This window comes from Amphiura filiformis, chromosome 6 (assembly GCF_039555335.1).
Source record: "Amphiura filiformis chromosome 6, Afil_fr2py, whole genome shotgun sequence".
NCBI classification, from domain to species: Eukaryota; Metazoa; Echinodermata; class Ophiuroidea; order Amphilepidida; family Amphiuridae; genus Amphiura; species Amphiura filiformis.
The window spans coordinates 51276670-51301547 of record NC_092633.1 but is presented as its reverse complement, the minus strand read 5'-3'; the positions used below and the strand labels follow the sequence as shown (position 1 = coordinate 51301547).

At 36.5% G+C, this 24878-nt stretch overlaps 1 protein-coding gene across 1 annotated transcript in view; it reads right to left on the bottom strand.

The window, feature by feature from the left end:
- Nucleotides 1-367: 367 nt before the first annotated feature.
- LOC140155577 (pleckstrin homology domain-containing family A member 8-like) overlaps nt 368-24878 on the bottom strand; it is a 52576-nt gene continuing 28065 nt past the window's right edge. The window contains 3 exon segments of the mRNA XM_072178480.1: nt 368-2691; nt 16500-16719; nt 24003-24064. Of these exon segments, the coding sequence (XP_072034581.1) occupies nt 16522-16719; nt 24003-24064 (260 nt within the window). The 3' untranslated portion in view covers nt 368-2691; nt 16500-16521.

The window sequence follows — 24878 nt, the reverse complement described above, 5'->3', positions numbered from 1 at the left end:
CACCTTGGTCCAGTTCAGTTATATAAACCAAATAAAGAATAGCCAATATTAGCTAATATTCTGAATACTTTGGTATACGAATCACTCGGAACATGGCTCCTGTAGGCATGGTAGGACCGGTCTGTAGGCCTAAAAGATCACACATTATGGCTTAATGACCCCCCCGACTAATGGGTTGTTCCCATGCCTGCAACGTGTACATAAATTTGATTGAATTCATTATCTTGGAGGAAACGGCTAAACATTGTCAATTTATTCTGTAGTTTTATTGCTGATATCAACAGAGAAATCAACTTAGCCTGATTGATTTTCTTGTAAATGTTGAGTGGCAACAACTAACTGATATTCCTCATGAAATAATCATGTGCATTTGCTGCCCCCATGCCCCACCACTATGATCCAAGCCTGTAGTCAGGATTTATTCTTGGGGGTGAGGGGGTGCTACAAAGTAGACCTTTTGTGAATTATTCCTTCAAAATAAGGCTCATTTTAATGTTTTCCTGAAAAAAAAGCAGACCTTTGTGATTTTTTCCTTCCAAAAAGCGCTGATTTTCAATGGTTTTTACCGAAAAAGTGACATTTTTCAGATTGCATTTTTTTTACGGCTTTGGGTGCATCGTTGTTATTTAGTGATGAACCACTGTGGAACAAGATTGAATCTACGTATTTTGATTCCATATTTTGGCCCATTTAGTCATTAAACAGTTTTGAAGATTCTAGTGTGACCGCTTTGAAATCAAAAGATCAAACCATTTTTATAAGTACTATTTTTGAACACTTAAGTGCTTTTCCCACTATTCTACAATTTCAGAACATGTTCATATTGCAAAAGGAAAAAAAAATATAACAAATAATAATATATTGTCAGTTATAACAAATAATAACATAATACACTGTCAGCGATGTGCACATTTCATTAGAAGCATTAAAATAGTCATAAAGCGATTAAAAAAAACCCCTGCTTTAGGCGAAGAAAAAAAACCCTGTTCTATGGGCCCGACCAACCCAGAATTTTCATTTTGGATAATTAAAAAAAAAATTAATTTTGCTAAAATCATGTAAAATCACTGAGTTGTATTTGGGCCAAAATTTATTAATTTTGGCGAACATTTTTAGAAAAAATATTGGCAAAAAATCATCAGATTCTTTTTCAGATTTTGATAAAATTTTATAGTAATTTTAGCCTTCAGAAAAAAACCAAAAAAAAACGCCTGACCGTATAACCCTACTTGAAAGGTCCGCCCACCCATTTTTTGTTTTTTTTGTTTTGTGCGGGCGGAGACTTTTCCAGCAGAATTGGTGGGTCAGGATTTTTGTTATTGTTGTTATAAAATGACCCTAAAATATCATATCAGGAAGCTTGAAAATCTGGCAAAAAATTTATGTTTTTTTTGCAAACATATTTTAATCAATAAATTAATCAATTTAGGCTGAAAAACATTTGATTTTACATGATTTTAGCACAAGTTTATAAAAAATTATCCGAAAATGCAAAATCTGGGTTGGTCAAACCTGTAAAACAGGGTGCTTGTTTTTGTTGCTTTAAGAATGGTTCTACAAATCAGCACATTATACATGTTTGATAATACAGTGGTTTGTGCAAAGGGGGGAGGCAGCCCCTCCCCCTCACTTTTGTCAGTCGGTTGGGGACAGGGTTATAGCTAGCCCAAGTTGAGTGCCAGCTAATTTTACTATCCAATTAGAGGGCTGGCTCGGGGCACAATCTTTTTAGCGAACACAAGGGATCGGGGAATAGGCTAGGGGGTAGATTTTTAGTGTCGGTTACCCCCGACCGGCGTGGCTATAACCCTGGTTGGGGACATGTATCCAGTCTGAGAAGAAATTAAGGGTTTACCTTTTATGGCGAGCAAAGCTAGCTGAAAATTGTTGAACAGTCGCGGATACGAGACCAGTGGCCCTCCGACTTTTGAATACGTGCAGATGCCACTGTAATAATATAATGCTCCATATTGCTCTGTTTTAATGAAAATCTTTGAACATACTGGCATTCTAGTACATAATAATGGATATAATAATAATCTAAGAAACTCAAAATTGCGACTTTTCACTGGGTTCCTCGCGGATGGTCACTATGCTTTGATTTATAAAAAGACACTCCACACCTGCGACCCACACATGATCGGGTTAAGCACGGCCTTCAGCAGAATAAGTTACAAGAACAGTTTGCATCCAAAGAAGACATTTTACTCTTCCCATAATCCTTTGCAACATGATACACTACTCCATTTTATCAAATGACACTCCCATTGCTTTACACAGGTTCCCTTTGTTTTCATTTTGAGAATATACCAGCTAAACATGGGTTGATTGTCACGAAATAAACATATTTTGCCAGATCTGGATGTGCTCTGTTCGTTGAGGTCACTATTGACCCATGCAAGCAAATCAGTACAGGATATCAAAATGGAAGCAATGCATTTTGGGAAGTGTAAAATACCTTCTCTGACTTTGTATACTCAAAAGGAATGTCAGGTTGACACAACACAGTCAAAAACCAAACACAAAGTAACAGCACAGCCAATTCCTGGAATTACGGTATTCGCATATCAGCTACAATACAGCTCACATTACCAGGGCACTTTACCATCAATCATATTCATCTGGCATGGGGGCGGTTACACTAGTTGCGCTTCTGAATGCCTTCCTCTATAGAGACTGTGGTCTGAAAATCTGCAACAAATTAAAATCAAGAACAACATGCCAAATTCATTAAATATTATTTTTTAGGAATATGCTGTAAAAGTTGGCAGCAGCAAGATGGTTTTCTATAAATTGTCGTTCCATATTATAGCATTAAAAAAAAGACAACTTTGCTGTTAATAGTTAGTACATAAATTTATTTGAATGGATCTGAAATGAAAGAGGAGACCAACCAACATGGTAGGGATGGTAGGGTGGTTCTCACACCTCAAAGCTGGGGCTCGAACCAGCTTCCATGGTTTGTATTAAAAATAATGAAAAATAATTCTCTTGCAGTGTTATCCTTCAAAAGCTACATCACTACTGATCTCCAGACATTGTGGAAAAAGAAAAACCTAAGGGCTCATATTGAAATACCCTACCACGTTTTCACACAGAAAGAAGGCAGGATTCCCCTCGCTAAGCGCGCCCCCTCAGGAAAGCTCGGTCATAAAACGGATGGATTATATGCATCAGTGATACACCCTGCCCAGGATTTTAACAAAAGGCTAGCACAGGAAAGCTGCAGGATGGCGCACACCTTCCTGTGTAAGGGAATTTCAATATGAGCCCTAACCATATGCATTAATTATGCAAATGTTCAAAATCAGCTACTTGACTAGCATATTTTGCACTAAAATTCGACCCGGATCGCGAACCTCTATGGCCCTGCTACCCCTATCAAGTTACAGCAATGTACCCCATGTGGATCTCCAGATATTGGGAAAAAGGGAAAAAACCTAACCAAAATGAAACATAAACACATACCCCTACAGCTATACGTTTTCACCGATATCCATGGACAACCACTGTCTTAAGACCGTGGACATCCACAGTTCGCTATGTGTGGTTTTTCACCACATAAATGTGGACTCACACATTTGTAGGTGAAAACAAACGCATCCATACAGAAGGAATTCATGAATGCAATATCCCCTAAATGGCTAAAGCTAGTAGGGGCAAACAACTTTTTTGGACAGTAGCCAGTTAGGCTGGTAACATATAGAATTTACTAGCTTGACAGAAACTTAACCTGCCCGATATTTACCCAGAGCCTACTCCCCATTCCAGAAAAATACAGCAGAACTATTTTTTTTGGATTGAAAAAATATTGTCCTGTTTTGCTAAATGAAACATAGCTAAATCCTAATCCTTTAGTTAGTCCTAACTGGCAATAAAAGTCAAATTTTAATATTTGGTCAATTTTTGGAAATAAGGGCCAAAAACATGCAATTTTAGGGTGTTTTGTGACAATCAAGCCCAAAGACTTGAAAAAAAAACCCATTTTCCCTCAAAAAACGAAAATATGAAAATTTGACTTTTATTGCCAGTTAAAAAAAATTAGTTCTGTAAAGGAGTAGAGCTACATTCAATAGTACTATTAAAAAAGCACAATTTGCAAACTTACTCCGACCGTGTTGCATTGTGTGTATGATTTATTGATGAATGAGACAAGGAAGATATTCTGTGTTACTTTCAACTTTTTGTTTTGGAACACTGTCCTTTTTGCCCCCCCCCCCCTCCCAAACGAAACATTTCACATTTGTCTGATTTTTATATTTCACTACAAAAACAGCTGCTTTTCACTAGTGTAAATCCATGATATGGTTCACATTCAAGTACTCCCCCAATCTCGGGGAATATGGGGAAATGATTGAGTTTGTAATTTTTGGACTTATTATATTTACATATATTCCCGAACCCTCAGGGACCACTAAAGGCATTACATAATCCTCAATTTCTTACCCGCCAGGCAGGTGGGGCATTTTTGAAAAAAATTTCCTGCCCAACAGCAAAGTTACTTGCCACTTACATTGGGGGCGGGCACTCCCCAGTACATCCCTATTAATAATAGCCCCCCCTTAAAAATGAGATCATTTACTAGGGGGGGGGGGGCTCCCACTTTGGAGGTGACGCGTATGTACAGTTGTTAAGACCCCCTTTTCAGCATTGCTGTCACCCAAAGACCCCATTTTTTTCCGAACACATGCTGTGTCACCCAAAGACCCTCTATTTTTCCATTTGATCTGTCACCCAAAGACCCTTATTTTTTCAATTTGAACAGCACCTTTCATTTATCACTGATTTTGTTACTTAGTTTGAAAAAACAAAAAGAAATTTGAAGCCATTTAGAACTAAAATTTGATGTCCAAGGTTTCTGTGGTTTATACAAATGTTCTCACCCAATGACCTCATATTTTTTACATTTGGCTTGCACCGAATACCAAACGGAGAAGGGGCAGACAGCAACGCAGATGGCGGGACGACATCACATCTTACATTGGCACAACCTGGGCTAGGATAGCACAAGACAGAGAACAATGGAAACTTCATGAGGAGTGCTGCAGCCGACATGGGCTTACGTAGCCAGCAAGGCAAGGCAAGGCAAGGCAAGGCAAGGCAAGGCAAGGCAAGGCAAGGCAAGGAATGCCAAAAATCATACTCTTACCCAATAACCACATTTCACATTTTGCTCTCACCGAATGCCCCTTACTGCGAAAGTGCCAGTCCTACACCTATATCCATTTCATATCGACGCCCCCCCACCCCACGAAAGCATTTACTGCAGTGGCCCAGCCACCCCTATAATTCCTATCATATGACCTCCTGTTGCCAAATTAACAGACAATATCTTTTTATAGAGTTTATCGGAAGGGCAGTTATAATCTTTCTATGCACTCAAATATTTACACAGATTTCAAAGTGTTGACAATATTGACAATATTGTCATGAGGTCTAAAAAGACTTTACATATGTTTATTCAAGATATGAAAGGTAATCATGCGTCCTTTACACTCAAATAATGGTCCGAGGCAGTAAAAACGTAAATAATGGTTTTGTGTAGGGAAGAGTCATCACTGTGCAGAGCTGTTCATTACGAGAAGAGGGTCAATGGCATGCCCGGTTCTGATACCCATTATTTACATGTCAGTGTCAAGGAGTCATCAAGTACGTGGGTGTAAAGGATAAGGCAGCAACCTTTATTTCTATTCTTTTACTGCAAAAATAGTGTGATTTAAAGAGAAAAAATAATATCAAACATTGACTTCAAAGTGTGTGGTACCTGCTTATTCTTGATGCAAAAGTAAAGTAATAGTTTTGTCTCGAGAACGAGGGTAGTTTAAGGCAAACGATCGCCAATTTATTACTATGTATACGGAGCAAGCAAGCAAGCAAGCAAAGCAAGCAAGCAAGCAAGCAAGCAAGCAAGCAAGCAAGCACGCAAAAGCAAGCAAACGCAAAGAAGATAAAGAAAGAAAGAAAGAAAGAAAGAAAGAAAGAAAGAAAGAAAGAAAGAAAGAAAGAAAGAAAGAAAGAAAAAAGAAAGAAAGAAAGAAAGAAAGAAAGAAAGAAAAAAAAAAAAGAAAGAAAGAAAGAAAGTAAGTAAGTAATAGTTTAGTCCCTCTAAAGAACGAGGGTAGTCTTAAGGCAAAAGATCGCCTTAGACCTGTATTTAGCGTATAGAATAATGCCTGAAAAAAGGAAAAAAGGAGGCGGCATTTTTTTATTTCATTCTTCTGGTAGGTAAGCCCCTCTAATGATCACAGAACCATCCAGAAGTGTTTCTTGCATTTATATAGAAAGCATATGCATATCAACTTCCCAGGAATAACATCTCAACTTCCTAGACATCTTTCTTCAAAAGTTAAAACTGAATTAAAAAAAAAAAATTGTAGCAGCTTTAAAAAAGGAAGAAGGAGGGGATGAGAAACATGTTTTATTTTTTACTCAGCCTTATATATATATATATATATATTTTTAATTACCCAGTTCTTAAATCATTGTATAAAATGCATGAACACTTTCATTCAAAATTTTGTTTATTTTTTATTTGTAAAGCAAGACCTGCTCACTGTGAAGTGGATAAAACCAGAACGCCTTTAAACATGTACACACACACATAGCTACAAGACCGGTGACTCTTTAAGCTCCACCCCTTGGCGAATTTCCCACACGAAAGGTGATAGTATACAAAATCCATCGCAAAGGGAGTAAGACTTTTAATCGACACAGCGGTTGTCCAATGTCAAGGACCAGTCTCTGTGATGTTTGCTGTTAATCTCTGTTCCAATTTGGTTAGACCAAACTCGACAGGCAAAGTGTGATCGAACTATTTATGATATTACATCATAAAGCATAAAACCAGATATTTTGAATGGCATAATTCATTTTAGAATCAAACCCACTTTTAATAAAGCTCGTACAATTCCTGGACAGCAGTAACTGATTTTATGGGAGACATCAACTCAATATCAATGTACACGAAAGATCACGGTCACAATCACAAAGGCAGTCCCTGAATTACTTTCATTATTATTTTTGTTATATTTGTTATTTAGTATTATCATTATTATGATTATCATCATCATCATCATCATCATCATCATCATCATCATCATCATCATCATCAAAATTATCATCATTAACATCTTCATCATCATCATCATTACCATCTTTACTATTTCAACATTACAATCATCATTATTATTATCATCATTGTCGTCATCATCATCATCAAAATCATCTTCATCAACATCTTCATGATCATCATTACGATCTTTACTACATCATCATCATCATCAACATCGACACCATCATCATCATCACTTTGTTACCATTATTGTAGTATATATTCAAATTGTTTGTTATTTTGTTGTTATGCAAGCACAAATTTACAAGCATGTCTATAAAATAATGTCCCAAAAACTGGAACTTGGGAAAACAAAAAACAAAACCAACAACAAAATTTGAGTGGGTTCGACTTGTGCCAGCTTGCACCAGGTTCCGTTTGAGCTGAATGAATGAAACCAGAGTTGCCAAAAAATTTCAGCCTGAACTGCGGGTCAAATAATCAAAAAGTCTCCCAATTTTTCTCTTAATCATTGATTTCTATGGGGCGGGGCAGGGCAGGAAACTATCAGAAGTCGCGGAGCCAATGTTGAAAAGTCACCCAAATTTTCTTAACCATTGGTTGCTATGGGACAGGAATTTGTCAGAAGTCGCTGGGAAAATCTTCAAAAGTCGCCCAATTGGGCTACCAAATCGCAGGTTTGGCAACCCTGCGTTGAGCTGAATGAATGAAACTAGTCACTCCCACACTCCTGACATTTTACTACAATAAGTGAATGGTAAGCTAACTACTTAGTATTCACAATGCAAAAATACAATACAATACTTGACTACACTATTATTTTATGACTACACTATTATTGTAGCCTATAACAATCATTTGTCATTCAAACTCAGGGTTGCCAAACCTGCGATTTGGTAGCCCAATTGGGCGACTTTTGAAGATTTTGCCCGCGACTTTTGACAATTGAATACCTGAGTGGAAGAAGGGCCCAACTCCAATTTTTTACCAAAATGAGTTAGACCCATCATTTTATTGCCGGCAGACTGTTCTTCCTTGTGTGTGAAAGATGAGCCAAAATCCTCGCTCTAAATAGTCTTCCATGTACCCTTAATCATGGTTTTCATGGAAGAAAGGCCCAACTCCATGGATGAGTTGGGCCCTTCTTCCACACATATTGGGGTAAAGAGGAATTTTGTTCATCCATGAAAACTGCTTTTCACTACAATAAACTTTCTTGCTAACATATTGCATGCTTCTACTTGTGCAATTAATGGATTTCTGTAGCTATTTATAACACATCTGCTTATGGAACTGGTACTTGCAGTATCTTAGTGGAAGAAGGGCCCAACTCCAGCTCGTATTAAGACCTGTACCGTTGCCATGAAAACATCATATATAATTTCGAATGCATGTAATATTGTATGTTCATGCATTGAAGGTCCCCTGAAGATGAAAACATTCTGTCTATAAAACTTTTCAAAATATTAAGTTTTTTCTTAATATCTCAAAAACAGTTTTGATGGAGTTGGGCCCTTCTTCCACTCAGGTATTCAATTTCCTGTCCCATAGAAACCAACGGTTAAGAAAAAATTGGGTGACTTTTCAACATTGGCTTTCCCAACTTTCGGTAGTTTTCTGCCCCATAGAAACCAACGGTAAAGAGATAAATTGGGTGACTTTTCAATGATTTGACCCGCAATTATTCAGGCTGAATTTTTTGGCAACCCTGTTCAAACTTGGCACTGAGAATGGTCGTGCTTGCGACCCTGGGGGCACATCATCAATTTTTTGGTGGGTATATCCTCCCCCAGAATTTAGAGATGGTGGGTCTTTGGGAGCTGCAAACGGTCAAAATTATAAAGGGTCTTCTTTTTGGCTTTCTGGTTGAACATCGCCTTGAAAAAACAGAAAAGTGAGGAATGAGCAATTGAGGGGTCTTTTGGAGCGGAAATGATCAAAATCAGTCAAATGGTCATTTGTGTTCACTGCATGTTTCTACTGAGCAAATGGGTTGGCCGGTAATGGTGGGTGCTGGATGGTAATACGCAGTAATGGCCCCAGTAGAAACAGATCAGGTGAAGGGTAATGCCGGGGTCATTTGTGTTCACTGCATGTTTCTACTGAACAAATGCGTTGGCCGGTAATGGTGGGTGCTGCATGGTAATACGCAGTAACGGCCCCAGTAGAAACAGATCAGGTGAAGGGTAATGCCGGGGTCATTTGTGTTCACTGCATGTTTCTACTGAACAAATGCGTTGGCCGGTAATGGTGGGTGCTGCATGGTAATATGCAGTAATGGCCCCAGTAGAAACAGATCAGGTGAAGGGTAATGCCGGGGTCATTTGTGTTCACTGCATGTTTCTACTGAACAAATGCGTTGGCCGGTAATGGTGGGTGCTGCATGGTAATACGCAGTAATGGCCCCAGTAGAAACAGATCAGGTGAAGGGTAATGCCGGGGTCATTTGTGTTCACTGCATGTTTCTACTGAACAAATGCGTTGGCCGGTAATGGTGGGTGCTGCATGATACTAATACACAGTAATGGCCTCAGTAGAAACAGATCAGGTGAAGGGTAATGCCGGGGTCATTTGTGTTCACTGCATGTTTCTACTGAGTAAATGGGTTCGCCGGTAATGGTGGGTGCTGCATGGTAATACGCAGTAACTGCCCTAGCAGAAACAGATCAGGTGAAGGGTAATGCCGGGGATGTCCAGAAACCGATGTGCCGCAAACATGAGTAGCATTTTTGGTCTTTTGGTACATCAATGACCATGATGACCCATTTTTCTCTGCCAATTTTTATATAGGGATGTTCCTTTTTTCAAAATATCTAAATTTTTTTCAAAAAATAGGCCAATTTTGCCAAAATGTTTTGAAATTTCCCCAAAATTTGGATGAAGTAAAATTGGTATATTGATTAGTCCACTTTCAAATTGGAAATTTTATTTGAGCATAGACAACAGTTGTGGAGTTACAGTCAAAAATGAGGGAAAACCAATATTTTATCAATAACTCAATAACTACTTGCCTTGAGTTTCTGAATTTTCAGTGCAGTAATTGTAGTCCTTGCCCCTATAATATACATATCTTACTTGTCACCAATGCGCTATAATTTTTGAGAAAATGCACAAATAGGCACAAAATTGGCCAGGGGTGTAGTACCCCTTAAAGCAATATGGCTTAAAATTTCAAGCTCAATTAGCATCTATGAATTACTAACAATACTATGTAGCCATTTCACTGGTATGTATGTGTCCTATTTTCGATCACAAAAAAGAGTGTTTTTTAAAGTGTTTTGAACTTGGTTCCTACAACACCCCATGTAGATGGCAGGGTTGCCAAACCTGCAATTTGGTAGCCCAATTGGGTGCTTTTTGAAGATGTTACTTGTGACTTATGACAATATCCTGTCCCATAGAAACCAATGGTTAAGAGCTATTAAGAAAAAAAATTGGTGACTTTTAAACATTGGATAATGTGACTTCTGGTAGATTCCTGTCCAGTACAAACTAAAAGGTTTAGAGAAAAATTGGACCGCTTTTCGATTATTTGACCTGTGATTCGGGCTGAAATTGTGTGGCAACCCTGGTAGATGGTACGATGTGGTACCATGGTTGAAAATAAGTCAAATGTAAAAATCAAAGAAAAAGAAAATTCTCACTTTGAAAGGAAGAGATTACAATTGTCTAACATAATCAACAGCGACAAGTAAACAATGCAATAAAAATTGAAACCACGCCCCCAGCATTATGTGTCCGTACAGAAGCCAATCACCATCCAGGAATCCAGATGATGTCATAAGAATGACGTAGTGTTTTGTTTCTAATTATAGCTGACATGTTATTACCTGCCCATCCACATTTGCAACTGATTCCCTTTCGAAGCCAAAAAATGGTGATTTTTGTTCAGTTAAGCATCGAAAAGACGATCAATTTTGCTCCAGTTTCGCTAAAAAAAAAATCTTCCATCAGCGTATTTAAAGTCTTGAATAGTCATGATTTCTTATTTCGGAACACCAATATTGAATACCTTGTAGAAAATATGTAATGTTGGGCGATCCTGACTTTTAGACCACCCGAGCTATTATAGGTACAAATTGCAAATTTATCATATTAAACTTTCGCAACAAGGTTAAACATGTTTTCAACTGTACAAACATACCTTTTATTCCATCGAACAAGCTTTATTTTGTTCCAAAATTCACGTTTTTATAGCTATTTTTGACATAAAAGAGCTGGTAACAAAACCGGTGATGCCAGCTCCAAGTTTTCAAGCGTAGTAGGCCTACAAGCGCTTTGTTGTACGCTTCGTTTTGACGGTAATTTACGATTATGATCATGCATTTTCAAGCGCGCTTGACATCGCTTTTACTGCGTGGCGCAATTCTGCATTTATTCAAGATGGCGAATTTCTCGAAAAACGTAATGTATTTTACCCCGTAATTTCCCTCATTACTCAAAACCCTGCCCTTTTTCACAATATTTCAGCTTCTTGGATATCATCGGAAACATAGATTAATAATATTAGGTAGGTCACTGTATTTTTAAAGATTTTTTAGATGCTTTTTACGATGAAAAAATTGATATTTTAAGCTTCTTTTCAAAAACTGATTTTAGCTTGTTGAAAAACGGGTAAAAATCGTTTTTAGCTTGTTGGATATTTTTGCTTAATAGTTTAAAGCTTGACTCCTTAGATGAAACTTTTAGTTTAAGCTTGTTAGAATATTAAACCTTGATGAAATAGTAATATTTGAGCCCTATATAGCGTGGGTGGTCTAAAAGTCAGGATCGCCTAATGTTGTCTGTTAAAATCGAACGATAATTCAAATGTTTGTACACATTAACGATAACACTGCTGCAAACCCAATGATGGAAATTTCATGTTTGCAATTGAAAATTATGACCAGGGACAGGCGATTTGCGTGGAAAAACTTTTTTCAGTGCAAATCATGTATCCCTGCCCATAGGAACAAAATAGCTGATTGTGTGGAAAAAAAGTTCTGCGCAAATCGCCTGTCCCTGATTATGACTTGCAATTGAACACAAAGAGCTCTCAATATTGAAAAAAAAAAATCAATTTTTAGTCACTGACATTTTCACTGTGAAAACTGAACATTTATTAGTAATATATAGTAAAAAATCCAAAAAGCTCTTATGCTACTTAAATCATATGAATAGCAGAGGGCATAAATATTAAAATGGAAATTTCTTTAATCACCTCTATGGAAACATTACATTGTGCACTGTATAACATCATTTCAGAAATCAAATTTAGATTTCAAATCCCATTTAGACTAAAAAGGGTAATGATTTTCTTTGAATCTCACCCCAAATTTACTTCCAAAATTTTTTTAATTTTAAGTTTCTGGGCCAATAGTCACAGAAAAGAGCTCAAACTGTTTTTCTGCTCACATTCAAAAGTTGTGAAACCACGGTGGTCATTTTCCATTCACAGGATGTTAGTCTCCCAGCTAAGGGGTCTAATTATTGCATAGCTCCTAATTAGATTGGGCTTGCCAATAGCAAGTTCAGCAACCTTTTCAATAGCTCCAGCCCCTGATTTTCCAGCCACTCAGGCTTTAAAAAAAGTTGACTTGCCCTTATCGACCGACTCAAAAATCTGAAAAAACATGGTCGCTTTTTTTTGGTGTTTTTTTTTGTTGTAATTTGACAATTGGGAAATGTCATATTTTGGTTTATAATATTATGTTAAATTGCGGTATAAATGCATATAATTGTCAATTACTCGCAAATTCTGACTCGAATTCTGCAATTGGCTCGTTAATTTCGGCAGCGTAAACAAACGCTGTAATTTTAACAGAAGAAATGCAGGATGGAAATTGTGTTCAGTTGCGTTTCCTGCATATTGATTTGAATCACATTTTCCTTAGTATTTTCGGTAAATACGCACCTGAAGATGCGTACATTTGTAAAGCGCATACGGTCTATGTTCTCTAAAATTCTCTATGCAAAGCATTATGCATCACATCGCATTTTGCAGAAATTGCAAAAAAAAAAAAATATCGACCGACCGAAAAGGGTACCAAAAGGGCAAGTCAACTATATTTTTCCAGCCACTTATTTCCCATCTTGTATAAGTTACTCCCACTGGCAGTAGTACCTGGTACCTGTTAGCACCATTAGCACCATTCACTTGGTGCTGACAATATTTTGTAGCTCATTTAATTTCATAAATTGTGATTTGATCAAGCGAAATCAGTCTGAAGTCGGATCACATCAAATTTCACATTTTTATATTTCTAAAAGTAGCAATTTGTTTAGCTTAATTACACTGAACATCCCATGTTTCTATCATCTATTGTTAGAAAGTTATTCAAAGTTTAGTCATCACAAAAACAAAGGAATTACATAAGAAATATTGACATATTTCCCCCCATATCTGCAAACTAGAATTTTGGACTCCAGACTGATTTTGCTCGATCTTGTCACAGTTATACCACTTAACTTTCTCTCCACACGGATGTGGTTGAGTTTAACAGACAGCATACCCACGCCCGCTTTCCAAGTTTATTTCTGACATTTTTCTCTATTTTACTGTCAATTTTTTCTTTAAGTGATTAATTTACAATAAGGATAAATTACGCCAAAACAAAGTTCCAAACTTTTGACAATGCAAATAATTTACGTAGGAGTGAAGACTCGCAGCAACCAAAGTTGATATGAAGGGCTCTGTTGCAAAAGCCCTTACATCCACTTTTTGACTTTTTGAGAAAAACAGCTTTTTTTTAATTGTGCAAGTATTACTTGTTCGATTTGATTCAATTTAGGTTCGGATAAAGTGTTGAAGAATAGAAATTAAAAGAATAGGTTTGGTACAATTTTCCTATTTATTTTATTATTTCTTTTATATTGAGCCTTTTGCAACAAAATTTTTGGGTTTTTACTGGGGGCAACTGGGCGATAAGAGTTCTAATGACTTGGGGCATCCCCCCCCCCCTACTTGACACCGCCACAGGACACAGGCCCTGATAGGAAGTCATGCTATGGCTTACGACTAAAATCATGCAGGAATATTATTAACCCTAACCCAACTAGGACTCACTAAAGCTCACTATTAAAAACGCTCTGCGTGCATGCATTCCACGGGACTTGATGACGCAATCAGACCAAGTCATATATACCCAGGGAATCGCTGGCCGGGCCAACGTCACCTGTGTAGCTACATGCTGGGGATCATCTGCGTGGCATGCGAGGGGTCCCAGGTTCGAATCCCGGGGGTGCTAAGTCTTTCCCTTCATCTTCGCTCTTTTTCGATCCTTCTTTCCCATCCGATAGCACAAAAACCACGGGTAGGGTTAGGGTTAAGCTTTTCCGTCATCACTACAAAGCATGGGAAGTATTTCACTAAGAATGACATGAATATGGTATTGGGAAATTAATTAGATTTGGATGCAGATGGGGGAAGAAAAGTTAGGTCATCAACCATGATACTGCACACATGCATTACCATTTTTTCCACAAATCCCCTTATACAAGCTTCAACCTACCAGCACAATTACCCCATAAACAAAAATGTTTTTCCCAACCACATTTTTGGGGCACAAAATCAAAAATAATTATATCCTTTTTTGGATTCACTTTGTAAACAAGCTGGTTTTTGAACCACAAGTCTCATTTGCTTCCCTTCCATGACTACTTTGGATTACAGTTTGTAAAAAAAAAAAGTTATAGTAACTAGAATTACACTTCTTAATTGTAAAAACAGAGAATATGCAAATAAACTCATTAATATTCATAAATATGCTAATAACCCGATACAAAACTATAGACCACAAAAGATGATCATAGTCTATCATCCTACTAAGAAGTAAATTGGTTATTGTGTGTGCATGCTGCAGAGTTGATTAATGGAATATCAGGCAAAATATGCAAATAAGCTCATTAATATTCATAAATATGCTAATAACCTGATACAAAACTATAGACCACAAAAGATGATCATAGCAGGGACAGACTTAGGTTTCAGTTTTCTACTGGCCCTCCGGGCCAGTGAAATGGCAAATCTAGTGGCCCTGCAATAAATTTACTGGCCCAGCTTTTTCAATATGTTCTATGTACCTATACTGCAAAAAAAAAACTTTTTTGTCTGTGCTTTTGGGGGAAAATCTTAATCAATTTTTAATCATTTGTCATCATACAATGTGTATCATATCGCAAATATCATAAAATCAAAATTATTTGATATTCCTCGTTTTCAAAATGCTATTTGATATGTCTGATGTGCTCTCAGGTCCCACAAAAAATATGTGGAAACATCACTATCCGAGCCCTTAAAGTCAAGCAAACCTTAACATTTTAATTTCTTTTGTAATGAATGTACTCAATGTAGACTAGAGAGTATAATCATTAACACAAGTTCAGTCAGTAGTCCTGCCTTTTTTAGTTCCAAAAGTTTCAAACTAGGCGGTATTTGCGGTATTGCTATCATCATCAGATAATATAATTATGTAGCGCATGCAAGAGCTAAGTAGTATAGGCCTACTATCATCGTAAAAAGCGGCCGTATATTTCCAACTTGCTAGCAATGCAAGAATAAGAATATAAATATTATACAAAAAAAAATCATTGAATAAAGATATATACATTTCAAGTGACAGGCAGAGCAGAAAACTGTGTAAATATGACCATCACTGATATCTTGTGTCGTAAGTGTTATACCAGGCTCAAAAATCTAGTGGCCCGTCGGGCCAGCATTGTTAGAAGTTTACTGGCCCGACGCAAAATCCACTGGCCCCGGGCCACCGGGCCACTGCTTAAATCCGTCCCTGGATCATAGTCTATCATCCTACTAAGAAGTAAATTGGTTATTGTGTGTGCATATTGCAGAGTTGATTAATGGAATATCAGGCAAAATATGCAAATAAGCTCATTAATATTCATAAATATGCAAATAACTTCACACAAAACTATAAAGCACACTAGGTCACCGCACTCTATCAGCCAACTAAGTTTAAAGTTAATCGGTTATTAGGCCATCTTAAGCTAAATAGTTTGTCTCAAAATCGCCTAAGTTTTTGCATGTTATTCAGTTTTTTCCCAAATCCACCACACAAAAATCAAAATAGCCGAAATCATAAATCTCAATAAAATTCTTCATCTTGACTACAGTGAAACCTCCTTGAGAGATGAAAAGGTGGTTTATACTGGTCAAAAAGCTCGTCTCACAGATAAAAAAATCTTTAAAAAACCGCATTCTGCATTAGGTTTTTAACTTGGGAAGGGCTTCAAAGACAAACTATTAAATTAAGATGGCCTTACATGTAGGCTACAGTGGGGATTAACTGATTCTACTTTCACCCAACTATCTAGCCAGCCAGGGAACTGGACAGCCAGTACACAAACCGGACAGCCAACCAGGTTGTTGTGGGGGCCAAAAATTTACAAATTTAAAATTAAAAACCAATCACCACAGCAAATTACTCACATTTGGTTCATTCAAGGCATCGCTACACCAATTCTTCAATCTCCAGATTTCCCTGTGTATAGTACTGATGTAGTATGGTTATAACCACTCCCATGGCTGTGGTACACATCTCCATATCCTCCTTGATTGCACGGACCCCTTCATTGCTCACATCTGATGATTCCTCCACCAGCATAAAGCTCAAGAAATCATCGTATGTTGGCAAGGCTTTAGCTGCCAGCTGTAGATGAGGAAAGACAAAAAAATGAATTGAATTATTAGTTGTGGGATAGGCTTTTACGACGCAAGTTCATAACAATTGGTAAGTTTTTAGCGGGTTCACCATCGGACAAGTTTAGAACTGTCAATCTTTCGTCAGGAGTAGCTCTGACTTCTATAGGACAAAGTACCTAAGAATGAGGCATGTAGGCCACCCCTTGCCTACAGGTGGCTCTGAAAAGAGCCGTTCACTGCAGACTGTCCCTTGTCAACAGAGAACAAGCAGATCTCGTCTATCTGCAAAATTTGGAGGCTTGGTGGCTTATACCTCATTCCAAAAGCCTCCTGATATGGAGTGGAAAATATGGGTTTAAAAAAAAATTTAAAGGCTTAAAATTTCATGACTTAAAATTCCATCAAAAATCCTTAGATCCTATGGGTCTCTTTTGAAACATTTTCCACGCTTAGGGCGAAATAAAAGCCAAAAAAATAACTAATTTTTAACCAAAAATCTAAATTTACAAACTACGCTCAAAATTTAAGTGTTGCAAATATGAAATTGATAAATACAATTGATAAAATTTGACCTCTAGCTGACAGCACCATTTTCTAGGTATAGGACATCACCTAGTTAACATCTGTGAGCAAAAAAAGTTGAGATTGTATATATTAAATTCAATTATTTCAAACCGGCTTCCAATTTTGGAAAGAGGGGGGGGGCATGGCTGTTTGTGACAAAAGCTAGCTCCACCATCTGATGTTTCATTCTTATAAGGCCAAAAAAAAGCTCACAAGAAATTTAAAAACAAATGCGAAATGCGATTTTTTTTTTTTTTATTCCCGACTTTTTTTCATGGTATTTTGAGAAAAAAGTCTGATTTTCGCTGATTTTTTCTGGAAAAAACTAAAAAAATTTTTTTTTTTTGAAATAAAAAAAATTTCCGCATTTGTTTTTTTTCAAATCGTGGGATTTTACAAACGCGTGCGCAAGCTTTTAGACGAACCTTTTTTTTTTTTTTGGCCTAACCAATCTTTAAATTAAATTAACACAAAATTTTGGCATATATTCAAGATTTTGAATGCTTCGACTTTTATTTGTGAAATCTTTATTGAGAGGTTTAAACTACTTCAGTGGCTTGCACTGCTTTCCAACCAGGCCCTCATGCAAGATACAGAATATCTACAACAAAACCATGATATTAACAAGATTATACAAAAATGTGAATACTAAGTGGGAAAATAATACATTTTAAGCACATTAACAATATAATAAATCTAAAAATACATACAATAATAATTTAATGATTATAATTCAGAAGCAATGATGCTTGTCTTGAATCATAGGTATTTGAGGAACCTATGCTTGAATTGATGCAATGACAGGGTTTCAAGGTTCACAGGTAAATTTAAATTTAAAAAAAGTTTGCAGCTCTAAAAATAAACGTAAGTTTACCACTTTAGAATTGTATTTGGACACAATCAATGTGTTTGAAGAGCCACTCCTTGTTTTGTGATCATTATTTTGTGATTATGAACAAAGTCAAACTGATTACATAAATATTCTTGCTTCAACTTCCAAGACTTTGATTTTTGTGACTCAATTGGCAGAAAACATGCTGAAAATACATGTTTTTGGCTCTTTTTTCAAGAAATCAGTAAAGTGAACTTTTTCTTTTCCAGTTAGTACTAAATGAATGATTAGGATTGAGCTACGTTTCATTTGGCAGAATGTGATAATATTTTTTAATCCCCAAAAAGTAGTGTTGTATTTTTCTGGAATGGGGAGTAAGCACTTAAGCAGCCATAACAAGAAGGGTGCACACCACTAAATAAATATCCCACTGAAATATACATAAAAATACAACTAAGTAAGTTTGTTTTTCTACCCCATGTCCCGCCCCGTGTAACAATATTCTTAATATATTGATCGCACATGTCTTTAAATTTGATTTTTTGAAACAAGTTAAGACAAACTTGAGAGATACAATACGAACCACTGAACAATGCCATCTTATATTTCAGTCGACACTCACAGCTGCTTTCCAGTTCTGGCTATAATATTGTTCCGAGAGTTTACCATCCGTGCACATTCGATTCGGAACATTTTCTGAACAGATTTGTAATGTTTTTATCAAAACAACCAAGAGTCACTCAAATTCGGTTCCCTCCGGACACCTTCGCAAAGGCGCTACCGAGACTATGAAGGGTTGCACCAAATGCAGACAGATTTAGTGTTGTGCACCCAGAAACCACTAGTGCAGATCACTTAACCTGGTCTTTTAATCCCTTTGATGCTTATTCAAAACTTTGGACAGTATCCTACTCAAGATTTAAAAGATGACTTGCAAATTTGACTCAAATTGATCCCTATTCAAGGTCTGAAATTGTTTGGTCTGTTTCACAAAAGATCAGCAAAATATTTCCTTTAAAATAATTACCATTCAAAGAGATCATTATTTCGGAGTGATCGATCGGCTGCTCAGTGCCAGAAGTGGGTAAGTGCAATAGCTGCCATGTGTAGCTGCCATATATAGATTACAATATGCTGTGCGTAAATTGCCAAATGTTCACAGGGCAGCTATTGTACTTACCCACTTCTGGCACTGATCAGCAGTTGTAATCTGCTATTGTGGAAGTTACATAAAAGTGAACTGGTCAAGGGGTGAAGGTCTGTTATGTAAAAGTGACAGATGTAAGTGAAGGTCCTGAAATCTAGAATAAGTTTTTAAAAGTAACACATGACCTCTCCTAGCTGCTCCTAGGAGAGGTCATATGTCACTTTGTATTAAGATGTCTGGATGAGATGGAAGTAAACCATTTTAGGGGTGATGGATTTCAACTGGAATAGCGCATTATTCATGCAAAAGAATAATAAGTTATGTAAAAGCAAAGATCCTAAAAATAAAATTTTAGGCCCTTTCATTAATAGGAGTAGGAGAGGTCACATGTCACTTTGTATAAAGGCTTCTGGATGGAATGGAAGTAAACCATTATTTATATTAGGCAAAAAAAAAAATGTTGTGTTAACCTCCCAAGCCTAAAATCAAGTGGGCCAGCCGGTCCGATCTTTTTTATTTACCAACTCAACCATTTGATACCTATACTATTTCACAGTAACATGATAGGCCAGTAAAATCAGCTGAAAAGGTCAAACAAATTGCAACATGGAATTTTTTTGCGGAAAACATTTCTATTAGGTGCCCTTATCAATATACTAAAAGTCTACCAAAATCAACCTCTGCGAAATATGGATAAATCGATTTTTTCAAAATGGCCTCCAAAATGATTAAAATGGTGGACAAAATATAGAAAACAGACTCACTATGTCACTTGTAACACGATTCGTATGTCTCAAGCCATGCTTCGAGGGTCTGAAATAAGATTAATTACTTTTTCTCACTTGTAAGTTTTCAAAATGGCCGCCAAAATAGCTGGAACGGTCATTATTCCATCACTAATTATATGGAATTAAATAATTTGCACTTATCCTGATTCAGCTTCTATGGTGAAAAGTTGATTGCCCTGTCTGTATTCACAACCCATAATGAACGTATTTGGCGGCCATTTTGAAATTTTGAACAAAAACTACGCAGACAAATAAATATTTATGAAACGGTTAGGGCATAAGAGCATTTATAGGTCAAAATGCCACCCAATTCCCACATGGACACTCATATAATATTGAAATCACAACTGTCTATTTTTTACGACGTTTTGGCTGCCATTTTGAAAAAGTCAACTTTACACATCTTTTGCAGAGGTTGATTTTGGTAGACTTTGAGTATGTTAAAATAGAGACTTAAGAGCAACATTTTCTGAATATAGAATTCATGTTGCAATTATTTTGACCTTTGGAGATTTTGGGGCTGATTTTTACTGGCCTATGAGTGAAGAGAGGAACATGCAAATTGGCTGTATTTCCTACCCTATGTTGAATATTTTATTGAAGTTAACAATAAATTTATGATGTATGGTTAGAAGTAAATGAGTAAATTTAAGTACCAAAATGGGCATACCAAGACAAAAATGGAACACCAATGTTTTTGCTTGCTAGTGACTCTAAAATACCCTCCTGAACAACATATCCAAAAAGGGCAAAAAAGGGCACAAAGGAAAAAATGTTAATTTGCATATTTCCAAAATGGCCGCTAATGCAGGCCTCAAATTTCAAAATTAGGAGGAATATGGATAAAAATCATCTAATTGTATTCCTCCCATTATTAGGATTCAGAAAAAGTATAGTTTGACCTATCTCATATGTATAGTTCTTGAGTTATAGGTATAAAGGTTAAATGTCAAATTTTGGTCTCCATGATTATGTGCAGGGGTAAAAAAATAAAAAAATTGCTCAAAGTGGTCTCAAATTGAAAAAAAAAATTAACCAAAGCATACTTTGCCATATCTCAGGTGTTTTGTTACCTGAGTAACAGGGAAACAAATATGTTGTTCCAAGCGGAATAATTTGAGACCACTTTTAAGCGAAATCGCAGCATTTTTGATTTTTTGACCCCTGTACATAATCATGGAGACCAAAATTTGACATTTATGCCTATAACTCAAGAACTATACGTCAGAGATAGGTCACTCAAACTATACTTTTTCTGAATCCTAATGAGAAGAATACAATTAGATGATTTTTATCCATATTCCTCTAATTTTGAAATTTGAGGCCTGCATTAGCGGCCATTTTGGAAATATGCAAATTAACATTTTTTCCCCTGTGCCCTTTTTTGATATAATGTTCAGGAGGGTGTTTAGAGTCACTAGCAAGCAAAAACATTAGTGTTCCATTTTTGTCAAGCTCATACGTAAATTAACTTGTCTTAAGCTTTCCTTCAGACAATGCTGTTTACACGGAATACATATTATACTAAATATGATTGATCCCTACTAGTTCTCAAAAACACGATGCATGGTTAGAAAATCAAAAGGTTTCCTTCAGACAATGCTGTTTACACGGAATACATATTATTCTAAATATGATTGATCGCTACTAGTTCTCAAAAACACGATGCATGGTTAGAAAATCAAAAGGTTTCCTTCAGCCAATGCTGTTTTACACGGAATACATATTATACTAAATATGATTGATTGCTACTAGTTCTCAAAAACACGATGCATGGTTATAAAATCAAAAGGTTTCCTTCAGACAATGCTATTTTAGTTTTACTAAATGAGATAAATTGCTACTAGTATTCAGGATATCTTAATATAGTACCTTTTATTTTTATCAAAATTAATAGTTTCCAATGCAATATGGGAGGCCAAATGGTTCAAAAAGGTCTCAAAAACAGACAATGCTGTTTTACTTGGAATACATATTTATACTAAATGAGATAAATTGCTACTAGGATTCAGGATATCTTAATATAGTACCTTTTCTTTTTATCAAAATTAATAGCAGGGCCCTGACACTCAGTTCAGAAGTATGTTACTGCGTGGAAGCGGCCATTGACCCTGTAATCGCATATCCAGGAACTACCGTCGCGTAGGTGCACTTGTATTCGCCCTAAATATGTGTTATTGATCGCGTTGGACATCGCGTTGGACTTGTGCTGCCGACTCGTTCATTAGCACCCCAGCATGCCATTAGCACCCCATGGCAGCGCCCATACGTGTGTCAATTTGTGGTTCGCGGGATCTTTTTTTCAGGCTCTGTAGCGTGCAAATTTGGCTGGTGCGATTTTACAGTCTACCGTGTGTTAATAGTTTCAAATGCAATATGGGAGACCAAATGGTTCAAAAAGGTCTCAAAAACAGGATGCATGTTACTTAGACAATCAAAAGGTTTCCTTCAAGGAAAAGGTTTTTACACGAAGTACTTTTTATTCATCACGTTTTGCAACAAAATGGCTTAAGTGCATTTTATATTTAAGACTGCGGTTACATAAAACACAAGTCACACCAAATAAAGTATTATTAAAAAACCTCAAGAGGTTAAAAATGATGCAACAAATTGGGCAAGTTTTGAGTTGTGCAAAAATAATATAAAATTTGGTAATGACCTACATGATACCAGATGTATAATTATTTATATATAATGTTTATTCTCAAACAACTTGTTTGAATAATAGACAATATGTACATATGCATGTAGGCCTGCTGGTTCTGCAAAACTAACAAGTTTTAAGTCTAGAAACACTTATTTTACCTATTTTTTTGGTAAGTAAGATAAAATTTGGTAAATTACCAGGTAATTACCGATGTAAAATACTGGTAATTTACCAATTTAGAACACTGGGTTTTTAAAAAGGCGATGTAAGGCGATCGCTAAATACCTCAGCATTAGCGCAGCCATTGGCTTAAATATTATCTGGAAGCAGCACGCTTTGTAATTGTACTATTTTGCAGCGATAATGGCATGTCAATTTCCTCAGATATCTGGCATTTGCCCCAACCATAATTGGTTTCCCATCTTTAAGTGTATGTTTCTACATCCTTGCATTTAGTTATTGCATTATTAAGCTCCACTTGTATTATGTTGCATATTACTGTGCTTATTTATGCAATAAAAGATCTGATGTATGAGGTAGGTGAACTACCATAACCACTCGGGTGTAAGCCCCCCCATGGCAAATTTCACTTCAAAAATGGGGGTGGGCTTATAACCGGGGAGGGGCTAGTACTTGAATTTAGAAATAAGAAAAATCATCCCCATTTGTATATGCCTAATGTACCAGTAATTTCTATCATCTATGTCAATTTCTTAAAATTCTAAGTGTGGAATGTTAATTATCAACTGATATTTTTTTTTTTTTTTTTCTTAAATGTGAGAGAAAAGCATTGATTTGATTTAAGAACTTGGCCAAAATTTAGTACTGGGCTTATAGCCAAGTGCACCCTTGTTCCCAGAATGTTTTGAAAAATAGGGGATGGGCTTATACCGGAAGGTGGGCTTATACCCGGGTGGTTACGGTAATATTTGACTAAATAACCCTCCTTCAAGGCATATATTATTGCACAGTCAGCCACTTGATTTGTCATGAGGCAAAAAAATAAATAAAAAGTTTGTACTGCCCTTAAAGTCAGGGTGGGTGGGTGTTTGTTTTTTGCCCACACAAAATATTAAAAAATGCAAGTTCATCAAAAAATACAATTGTAATTTAGTAAACATTGATTTCTCAGGCTCATTTTTCAATATGCCAGAGTTGTGCAATTACGAATTACAAACAGGCAAAACATTTTGCAAATTTTATACCAAATATATGAAAATGCCAATATGAAAGAAAAAAAACATAAAATTTTAGGGTCGGTCTAGAGGGTAATACAAATCTTTTTTTTTTAGGCCCGATTCTCTATACTTACTGCGAAAACACCTCGCACAACCCAGCCGTGGTAAGGCTTTAAACTCTTACTGTATGCTGTCACTGCAATCAAGAACGGAAAACGGATAAAAATCACGGAATCAGATGTAGAACATGGAAAATGACATATTTGTATAATGTGACAGAAATTGTTAAAAGATAAAAAAAAATAAATGTTAAAAACAATCATGAGTTGTGTGTGTCAATTTTTATGATAAAAATACTGTTTAATAATACTGAAATAAAAGTATTTTGCCAGGGTATGAACCCCCTATATCCTCCAAACATTGTAACCATGGTAACAGTTCATCTGTTAGCGAGAGAATATTTCAATCAGAGCATATTGTGTGCCTCTGCTTACGTGACTTACACATTTAAACATTTATTCATGAAACATGGATTTACAACCTTTACAACATGGATCACAAAGAAAATGGATTTTAGAAAACGGTAAACTTCTGACTCTACATTAGTCTTGTTCATTTCATTTAGAGAATATAGGTATTGGTTTTTTTTTAGACACCGCCATGTATGTACCTATCACCTGATAGAACAGAGGAGACAGCATAATTTTAAGCGAAACAATGAGGTGGAATGCCGAGTTATTCCACATAAGAATAATTGTGTTCTGTCCTGTAATAGATACACGGCTGACAGTGCCATAGCCAGGGGGAGCCGGGCAAATTTCCTCCCACAGAAAATTTTTCAGGGATAAAATGGGGATTGAAAGAGTAAAATGTCATTCAAATGACTAAAAATGGGATGAAAAATGGCCAAATGGGGGACGAAAATTTGCACTCTCACCCCCCACCCCCACCCCCCTCCCCCACACACACACACTAAAAAGGCTGGCAATGCTGCTGACTGCTGGCTCTCA